Genomic DNA, 10,640 nt, shown 5'->3' on the forward strand with positions numbered 1-10,640 from the left:
CCCCTAATAGACAAATCGCAGGAGCCCGTTTCGTGTCGCTACAAGGCCACAACCGACGATCCCTTTAAGCTAGAAGGAAGAAAAACTATCGATTGAAGGCTTTGGATACCAACCAGAAGCTACCAGCAAGCGTAACAAATATCAAGGAGCAAAATTAGTTAAAAACCCATCCACATCCTAAGTTTCTCGCTTTTTCTACTCTGACATCAGGTCAGTAAGCATAACAAAAATAAATCCTCAAAACTCAAATTCAGTCTTTTCTGCAATTCAATGAGAACAAAGGAGAAACCCATTTATGCTTGTGTTACAAAGGACACCTAGCGGGACAAACTAATTAGAGAGAGAAACCCATTTTTGGTTCTGTATGTATACACACGCGCGCGCGCACACACGCGTGTAATGACTATGAAATGGTTTAACTCATGATCTGGCACATGGTCCAAACGCAATCAATCCAGAATCAAGAAAATGGTAATTAACATTCCAGTAATGGGTAACGAAACCCACGGTTCCCCCATTTACCCATTCCAATGGTTTGCACAGAGAGATAGAGAGTCTGTAGGTTTAGTTGCCCGCCATTGTAGAGATAAAAGAGAAAGTTGAAAGGTGAGATTGAAAGAGAGACCAATTGACATTAAAAAAAGAAATAACTGTGGTCATTCAACAATAAAAGAGAAACTACAACATGGTATTAAAAATTAAGGATCATAATTATATTTTCTCAAAGATCAATGATGGGTATAATTTTAAGAGAAAGAGGGATAGCATAATTGAGGTAGAAGACACGTAAAATATATTAAGATTAATCTGGACGTCTTATTTACTTTACTTTTATTAGTTCATATCTATCGACATACAAAGATAATAGTGAAGTTACAAAAAAAAGAAAAGATCTACCACTCATGCTGAAAATCAGTATAGAACTAATACACAAAAGTAATTAAACACCCACCGAAATAACTAACAGACTTGACCAAGTCTTGCTAGGCTGCGTCTCTGGATATAGGTTAAACAATCGGATGAACAATATATTGGTGTAAATTCAGTGGGTTATGAGTTCAATCATCGTTCTACGCAAGAGCTAAATGTCTAACCTATGATTTATCTCTCCTAACATAATCGAGAGCATGAACATCGGGGACCGCGTAAAGATAGTCATCACAAGTCTTGCTAGTTTGCATGGTTATTTCATATATTAATTAAGAATATTATCTACAATTATCCTAAATTCTAGAGATACCATGCACATTATTCTTCCTTTTGTTTTTTTTTTTGATAAATATATAAGACTTATATAGTCATACTAAAATTTATATTTTCATGTATGTATTAGCATAAATGAGCATGCACCAAAATTATGCCACTCATTTAGAAACCCTATTATGTTTAATAAATTCTTACTTAGCAACAACCCATTAATTTCCAAACAATTAACAAAATATGATAGAAATAAATCCCATTTTTTTCTAAAAAAAAAAAATTTAGGGGAATATTTATATGAGTACATGGTATGATACAAAATTAAAAAATATATATATACAAAATGATGGATTTGGATGGGATCTACAAACCTCAAGTTTAATTTTAACCTAAATCCAAGTAACGGCAATTTCGTCCACAAAAAAATGATCCAAAATTAATTAACCAATGCCAATTGGACCCAAAATAGGAACTATATATAAGCCAGATTAGAAAAGGGCCAAAAACCTTTGTTTGCATTTGTTGTTAATCCTAGTTAAATTTGTGACCACCCTAAATAATATTTTATAAAATTAAATTAATAATTTAAACTATTTTAGAATAACTAGAATAGGATTTATTGATCTCATATTTGTAGAAAAAAACAGTACAAAATCAGACAAAAACACATACGACGAACTCGAACTCGAACTCGAATTTGAACTCAAACTCCTCCTGCGCTTTCACTATTATCGTTGGCGTAGACCGTATGAATTGAACTAATGATCACATCCAAAGAGAGAACTGTTGAAATCACAATCTACAAGTGAGCTGATCAGATTGCAGCCGGGGCTAGCTCGGCGGCGGGACCAGGCGCTGCGCCGGAGCTCAACAGTTCAACCATGGCGCCCTCGGGATTGGTTCGCTGTTTCTCACAGAGGTCGGGCAAAAATACTCCTGCAATAAATATTTAAAGCATATATTAACATAAGACGTTCGATTTTGTAAGGTTGCCGGTTTCTTTTTGTCAATGATTAGGATTGGATTAATATTTTTTGTTTCTAGAGCATCAACGTTTACTTTTAAAAATATTTAGAGGACATTCATTTTTTCTATGCTTTCCAATTTGAAATATTAAAAAATTATGTTTTCATTTTATAATCGAGGATTCAATTATTTTATTGTTGCCTACATATAACAATAAATTTATTTGATTGAAAATGTCATCGTCAAATTATCTGAGTTTGTAAAAAAGAAAATAATCAGAGAGTACGGAAAGATTGCCGCGCAAATACTCTGATGCTTAAGTCAGACATTGCAAATGATGAAACTATATTGAAACTAGTATTAAAAACGTATTATTTCTAAAATAAGTGTCTGCTTGTTTATAGAAGGGTATGGAGTAATTCAAATTAGTCCAAAATTAAGATTCTCACAAATAACGTCTATCTTGATATTTCTTAATTTTGTTAGGATTAAGATTCTTACATTTTTTAACATGTTAGGATTAGAATTCTTGTGAATAATATTTATCTCAATATTCTGAAATCTTTTAGAATTAATTTTTTTTATAAATAATTGTTTATCTTTTTTATTAAAATATTCAAATAAATTTTCAAATATCGAAATTATCTAATTTGCACATTGTGCGGAACTCCCTAGTTAGGGAAAAATTTACATATTTTAGCTCAAAAAATTATTTTAGATTTTTTTAGTCTTTTAATAGTTTTTGACTACAACGGAACACATTTTATATGAAATTAAAATTAAAAAAACTAACAAATATTTTCTGAAAAGACCCTTCTTTGAATCACGTTTCTTGTAAACTATTGAGATGATCTTAAATTGGTACTTAAATAACCTAAGTCCAAGTAAGATAAAAGTAAGTTTTTTATATGTAATGTAAGCTTGTGAACAAAAGAGTTAAATTCTATTTCTTTACTCATTATAGAACTCACATCTAACTAGAAAAATTTTTTAAAGTCAGACAAATTGACAGACAAGCTTACAGAATAGGGATTAAAAGACTAAAATGTCCTCGCTCATATTGTGAGCGAGGACATTTTAATTTTTTAGTTCTCATTCTATAAGCATGCCTATCAACTTATTTGACCTTGTAGAAGAATTCCGTCAAACTATTAGAGCATATTAATTAAGGGTGTGAGATCTAACGAGAATAATGGATTGAGTGAGAGTTTATATTCGTAATAGTTAATTTGGCGGCGTATTGAGTGAGCACATCCAAGGAATGACGTCAAATTTGGATCACTTTTCTGGTCTTACCTTCTCCGGCGGCCAAGTTGGAGTAGAGATCGACGATGTTGGGGCAGTTGTGGTAGCAGCTCGGGGAGCAAAGCTTGGCCGTGAAGTCCGGCTCCAGCAAGGCGTCCGACGAAATTCCGACCCAGTTCCGGTCAACCCCACAGGCGGCCACGCACTCATCGGTCTCTATGTACAGAGCCATCCTCTCCACCGCCACCTCCGACGTCGTGCACTGAAATTCCACCTTCCCGTCGCCGGCCAAGTTGTTTTCCAGCAAGCACCGCTTCCCGGCCGATGAAATGGAGAACGAGCAAATATCCGTCGGCAAGTTCTCGCATGTAATCTCGCCTGAAACCAAGGAATCGTTCGCTGCTGTTAGTAAAACCAAAGCAATTAAATAAATGGCATGAATTTATCTGTACCAAGGGTTGATCCACACACGCACGCACACATATACCAAGGGTTGCTTGGAGGAAGAGGGAACAAGACAGGAAGAAGACGAATGAGAGCTTGGTTGAGGAAGCCATAGCTGGATGTTTTGTGTATTGTGGCTTAATTTGGTTGATACTTCCGTGGAAGATCGATCAATGGAGGTTGAGAACTTCTATGCCTAGAGAGGGAGAAGGAGAGGGAGAGAGAGAGAGATGAAGTTATATAGATGGAGCGGAGCGGCTTAATTGCATTTTCAGGTGTAATGGTGTGTGTACCAGGTTGATGATGTATTGTAATTATAATAGAAAAAGTAGTAAGACGTGCATAATGCTTTGTCGTTGGTGCCTCAGCCCAACTACGTGTTGGGATGTCTGGGTGTTGAATTGAAGCCTCCAAAGCCATGAAAGCTTTAATTGTATATCAACGACTCTTTCAAGTTTCAATTGTGCTTGTACCATCTAAATATTATTAAAAAAAAAAAAAAAAGAAGAAGAAGAAATCAAGCTAAATTCACTTACTATTTACTAACATCCATGTTACATATGCAGCAATTCATCTATCTGCTGCTCCTGTATATATGTTCCAAAGCTTGTTGGTGCCTGCCGCCTGCGCATAAAATATGGCTGCATTAGGCTTCAAATATTATTTGCTTTAACTCATATGCGTGCATGAATATGATCATAATTTTTTGTTTCAAGAAGGGTCATGATTTTAAATACCTACGTCACCACCGCATATTGTAAATAATATTAGATGTACTTAGCAGATTAACATGTTAAGAAATACTTCAATACTTTAGGATCGCGCTTGGATTATGAGATTCTCAACATTTCAATTAACAAATTCTCCATGTCCACGATGACTAATTATTATCAGAACAATCTCTAACACTCATATTGTGAGCACCACAAAGTTCGGCTATTGGATAATATGTAAAGAGAAAGAGAGGACTAGATTGTGTATAACTAAAACTATACTATGCGTCTGAAACCCACAAACATAATCAATAATGAATCTACAGTCATATCAATGCCTAAGTGTTGTGACTTTAAATACGCTAGGTGTCATTATTGTGATTGATATAAAAGTCTTCCCTTCACCTTCATGTCATTATATAACAATTCAATCATAGGGTAGTATCAATCATGAGATTCCTAGAGAGATGCTAAAGTATCAAGTATCAAATCGGTGATTCACAACATAGTCAAAGGGTTTTTGTATAACCAAAATTCACACACTAAGGGCATAGGGATCCATTACTGATTTCATTGTACATTATTGAAAATAGTATATGTAGTGTGGAGTACATGCTATTATGGATTCCCCTTTTCATGGAATATATGTTATTTGTTCTCAAATTAACACTCTACGAATCTTAGTGCTGTCATTTTTCTAGATTCATACTTGAGTCCTTTATCAGTTGGTCGTTAATTTAGGGCGTCACTTGTCAATTACCATTAGTGTAACATCCCATTTTTTCAAACATATTACTAAATAGAAAATTGGGGAATTTTTTTAAGAAATGAAATAATTTATTTAACTTCTATTGTTAAATTAATTTCTTCTCCCTTACCTTATCTAGGCAATCCCTTAATACATTTTCTTTTGATTAAGTTAACTCAACGATCGCTAAAGAGTTTCACCTTAATTTAATTCATTTGAAAATACAAGTATTTATTATAAAATCATGATTAAGAATAATAAGCAAAGTTTCAACATGTTTAAATATGTTTGGATTGAATTTCAGCGATATTATTTTTTTATAGTCTTTTTGAGCCATCTTTATCCCACCCTCAAGCTTAAGAGGTTTCTAGAATATTTGTTTTAATATGGTTACTATTTAATATACTATTAATGCCAAATATTTAAAATTCTCAAACTATTATCAAAATTTATGAAAATTTCATAATAACTAGGACACTCATAAGATGACCTTGTGTAAAGATATCAATTTCAAAGAATATCATTTAATGATTCATAGTTTTCCTCTTGTTGTGAGACATTTCTATATCTAAGATATTTCACTAGTCAAATATCTACCTTTTCATACTAAACAGACCATTGAAGAAACTCACATATATAAAGGGATACAAAATATCTAAAACTCATTTGATTTTTTTAAAATTTGAACTTTTCAAATTTGACTCAAAGTTAGTTTGATTGAGCAACTACTTTGGTCATTATTTATCAAATTAATTGAACTGGCGTGAAATACAATTTTCTAAAAACTAGACTTTCTTCAAAACTAGTTAAAATTTTGTAATTTAATATATTATCTACTATTCCCAAGAAGTCGTCAAAATAGACTAGCTCATATATATACTAGTTTCATATTTTAAACCTTCATACATGTTTCACGAAAAAATTCATCACTAAATGTATATGATATGCCCTACAAATGAGAAAAGGTTCCTAAAAAGCTGAGTGGTAGGGTCGTAAATACACTACAAAAAAAAATAGCATTTTAGCAGCGGTTTATAAAGCCACCGCAAAGAATGGTTTTCACGACTGTTTTTATAACATTTTACTTCATTTTTGCAAAACTGTTGTTAAATTTAAAGAATAATCTAATAATATTTTTAAAAAAATTAAAATAAAATTTTGTGACAGTTTCGTACGTAAAATTTAAAGAAAAATTTTAAAATTAATTAAAAAATAATTTGAATGTTTTGCGACAGTTATTAACTGCCACAATATTTATAAATTAAATAATTACAAATTAAAATTTAAAATTTTTACAATTAATTAAAAAATAATTTGAACACTTAGCGGTAGTTATTAACTATCACAATATTTATTAATAAAATAATAAAAAATTAAAATTTGTGGCAATTTCGTAAAAACCATCGTAAAATTTAAAGAAAAATTTTTAAATTAATTAAAAAATAATTTGAACATTTTGTGGCGGTTATTAACCGCCGTAATATTTATAAATTAAATAATTATAAATTAAATTTTACGACAATTTCTTAGCAAAATTTAAAGAAAAATTTTACAATTAATTAAAAAATAATTTGAACACTTAGTGGCAGTTATTAACAGCTGCAATATTTATTAAAAAAATAATAATAAATTAAAATTTGCAACGATTTCGTAGAAACTATCGTAAAATTTAAAGAAAAATTTTACAATTAATTAAAAAATAATTTGAACAAGTTACGGTAGTTAATAATCATCACAATATTTTTTAATTAAATAATTAAAAACTAAAATTTGCGATGATTTCTTAGAAATCGTAGTAAAATTTAAAGAATAATTTGAAAGTTAAAAAAATTAAATATTAAATATGAATTTAAAAATTTAACATTTGAAAATTATAAAATATTTTTATAATTTTTTTAAAATTTAAATTTGTTTGAAATAAATCTATTTAAAATAGAATTAAATTCAATTCTCTTATTAACTTCAATTTTTTCCAAATCACTGTAACGACCCGTTAGTGGGTCTAGGAATTATTAATATTTTATTTATGAGCATTGAGAATTTTATCCCTATTAAGTTAAATGTGAGAAGTATTTTATATGGCAAATGTATGTAAATAAATGTATGTGTTTAAATTAAAAGAGAAGTGGGCTTGGGCCAAGTGTTTAAGGCCAATGAAAGAAATGGGTTTAGAGGAAACCCATGGGCCTAAAATGAATTGGGCTTTTGATTGGGTTTGGGCAATTAATAAAGTGGGTCTTGGAATTATATATGTGCATTATATTGTGTGTGTGCAAATTTTGTGAATATAGAAAAAGAAATAAGAGAAAGGGCAAATGTCCAATTTGGGTTAATGCCTTGTGTTGGGTTGTGTCCCAAGTGAAAGAGTGCCCATTGGGCCTAAGAATGTGTTGGGCTTGAGCCCATGTGCATAATGCTTGTTTTTAAATAAATGGAGTTATATATATATATATATTTATGCATTATGTAGATTAAAAGAAAAGAAGAAAGAAAATGTAAAATGTAAAGTGACCCAATGGTCCTTACTTTATTGAAAAATGTGAGAGTAATTAGGGAATTTCATAATAGGATTGAATAAAGAAAATGGGAAAGAAAAATAGAAATGGAAAAAGTCAAAAATAGGCTTGGATTTTTATGTGTTGTGAGTGAAGGGTGAGGGGCAATCTTGGAAAGATAAGGGAGAAAGGGTTGAGGGGATTAGGTAATGGGCGTGAATGCCATTCCCCTCCCATTCCTTTCTTTATTTTCCATTTTGTTTCCTTTCTTCCTTCATTTGTAATTAGAGGTGTCAAAAGGGCCGGGCGGCCCGCGAGCCGCCTGGCCCAGCCCGTGACGGGCCGGGCTTTGGCCCGGCCCGTTACTGTTCATACGGGCTGGGCCCGGCCCGGCCCCCATTGGAGGGCCGGGCTGGGCCAAAGAAATTGGGCCCACGGCCCAGCCCGTTGGGCCCTTATGGGCCGGGCCCATGAGGCCCTTACTCATTTTTTTTTAATTTTGTTATTATTTAGTAATTATTGATATTGGATATTAAAAAATTTAATTTCACCATATATATAAATAATAACCATCAATTAATTTATTTAAAATTTTTAAGTTAAATTTTTATATATTTAAATTATAAATAAACATTCTCCTTTTTATATGTACATTATTTTTCATATTAATTCACAAGAAAAATTATAAGGTATATAAAATAATGAAATAATATTTAAAACTTAAGAATTAAGATAAAAAATATTTTAAAAAGAAACAAATTAAATTTTATATATGTATATATTATATGTATTATTTTTAAAAAAATTATTTAAAAAAAAAAAAAAAAAAGGGCCGGGCCCCCCGGGCCCGGCCCGTTAGGCCCTGTGGGCTAAGGGCCCGGCCCGGCCCTCTGGCCCACGGGCTGGCCCGGCCCGGCCCCTTTGTAGGGGGGCCGTGGGCCGGGCCGGGCCCTATCAATGATAAAAGGGCCCGGGCCTGGCCCGGCCCTTTTAGTAAAAGGGCCGGCCCGGCCCGTTTAAAAAGCCCGTGGGCCGACTCGGGCCGGACCGGGCCGGGTCGGGCCGGCCCTTTTGACACCTATATTTGTAATCTCCTCTCGTTGCCCTCTCTTTCTCTTTCTTTTTCTCATTTTTCTTCTTTCTTCTTCTTCCTTTTTTAATGTCTATTGAAGCTTGAAAAGAAGTTGCAACTGAGTGTACTCTTCTCCTTGGATTCTCTCCATTAAAGGCAAGCTCTCTTGCACTTTTCTTTTATGGTTGTGCAAGCTTTCTTTTTCGTTGTGGCAATATAATGCTTCGTGGTTTCCTCTTCCTCAGTTTTTAAAAGTATGTCGGTTGAGGTTGTATATTTTCGTTATTTTTTTCCTTGGATCTGTTTGTTGTGTCAAGCCTTGTTGGGTCTTGTTGATAGTTTCATTGGGGTTTGCTCACCCCATTCTTCCTTCATGGAATGGCATTGTGGGTTAGGAAGCTAGTTTGAGAGTTTTTGGAGATTTGGTGGCTATTTTGAGTGTTTTTTGGGCATTTTTGGCCATTTTTTATCGTTCTCGGCCAAGTCGACTCTCCTAGGTGGTCAAGTCGACTCGGATTTCTGCCGAGTTGACTCGGCCGCAACTTTGACTACTATGCGCATGCTTCGCTTTTTTTGCCATAACTTTTGACGTAGAACTCAAAATTATGATCCGTTTGAAGCGTCATAAACTAGACTTCGAGAACTTCGATTTGATATGAAATATTATATATTTTGGTTATGATTTGAATGGTTTAAGGCTCTTCTTAATCCAACTCAAGTAAAATAGCTAATGTAAAATGTTTTAAAATGCTTCCTTTGATATCCCTCAATCCCCTATAATGATAAAATATGGTTGAAAGCACCCATATGTATATTCATGGGGTTCATAAGATAAGAATGTAATTGAGTTGCATGAGGAAGCATGATGATAAATCTTTGGGAAGTGTATAAGAAGTGTTCTTGGTTGGCATGTCCAAGTAACTCATGCTTGATGCATGACTATCGTTATATGAATAATTTCCCTTAATTAATGTGAAATGCGTGGAAGACCTAAGAGCTCTAATGGAAAATCAAAGTGAGGATGTGTGAATGCCATTTATTATAACATTGTATGTGATTGTGTTGCATGGCGTTGTGCTTAGCATGACTCGATTGGTCTATGAGTGCTGACTTGTGTATGTTAGGCGAACATATGCATAAGAACCATTGCATTCCTTATATGTTGCATTGCACGGTTCCTTTGTGTGCAGGGGTGTTGGTGGTGGAAATTGGCTTGTGTTGGTGGTGCGTAAGACTGTGAGTGGAGGCCCACAGCAGCTAGATCCTGTGATGCGTAAGACTGTGGGTGGAGGCCCACAGCAGCTGGATCTTGTGATATGTAAGACTATGGATGGAGGCCTACAGCAGCTTGTGACCCCGATGAGATTATGAGTGATGTGGTATATGAAGATGATGATGATGGGTGTGAGATGAGAGCCTCGGGCTCACATTCTTATTTTAGTAGCCTGTCATTAGCTACAACAGGTTTGTATACAGGGTCTTGGGCGCCATTATGTGTATTTTCCTATGTGGGCCCCAAAGACCATAAGTGTGCATTATGTGTGCATCCATGCATTGATGTTATGATTGGATAACATGTGATATAACCATATGGCATTGATTGTGTGTCATCTATGCTTTTGGGGCTGGTGCGTGCCCATATGTGGCATGATGTGAATGATGTTCAGGGAAGTCTGGTCACATCCAGTTTTCGTTGGTATATTTGCTTGTCGAGCCTTAGGGCTCACTTTAAAAAAAAGGAGGGGTTTTGGTGAAAT

General features: G+C 33.9%; 1 protein-coding gene across 1 annotated transcript; it reads right to left on the reverse strand.

Annotated features, from left to right (window-relative positions):
- Positions 1 to 1,877: 1,877 nt before the first annotated feature.
- LOC127787823 (uncharacterized) lies at positions 1,878 to 4,043 on the reverse strand. Its single transcript, XM_052315847.1, has 3 exons — positions 3,899 to 4,043; positions 3,463 to 3,789; positions 1,878 to 2,136 (listed from the first exon to the last, which is right to left on the reverse strand). Exons 1-3 carry the CDS (start codon positions 3,966 to 3,968, stop codon positions 2,015 to 2,017), a joined length of 519 nt encoding a protein of 172 aa, XP_052171807.1. The 5' UTR covers positions 3,969 to 4,043; the 3' UTR covers positions 1,878 to 2,014.
- Between the last annotated feature and the right edge of the window lie 6,597 nt (positions 4,044 to 10,640).

This window comes from Diospyros lotus, chromosome 13, assembly GCF_014633365.1.
Source record: "Diospyros lotus cultivar Yz01 chromosome 13, ASM1463336v1, whole genome shotgun sequence".
NCBI lineage: Eukaryota > Viridiplantae > Streptophyta > Magnoliopsida > Ericales > Ebenaceae > Diospyros > Diospyros lotus.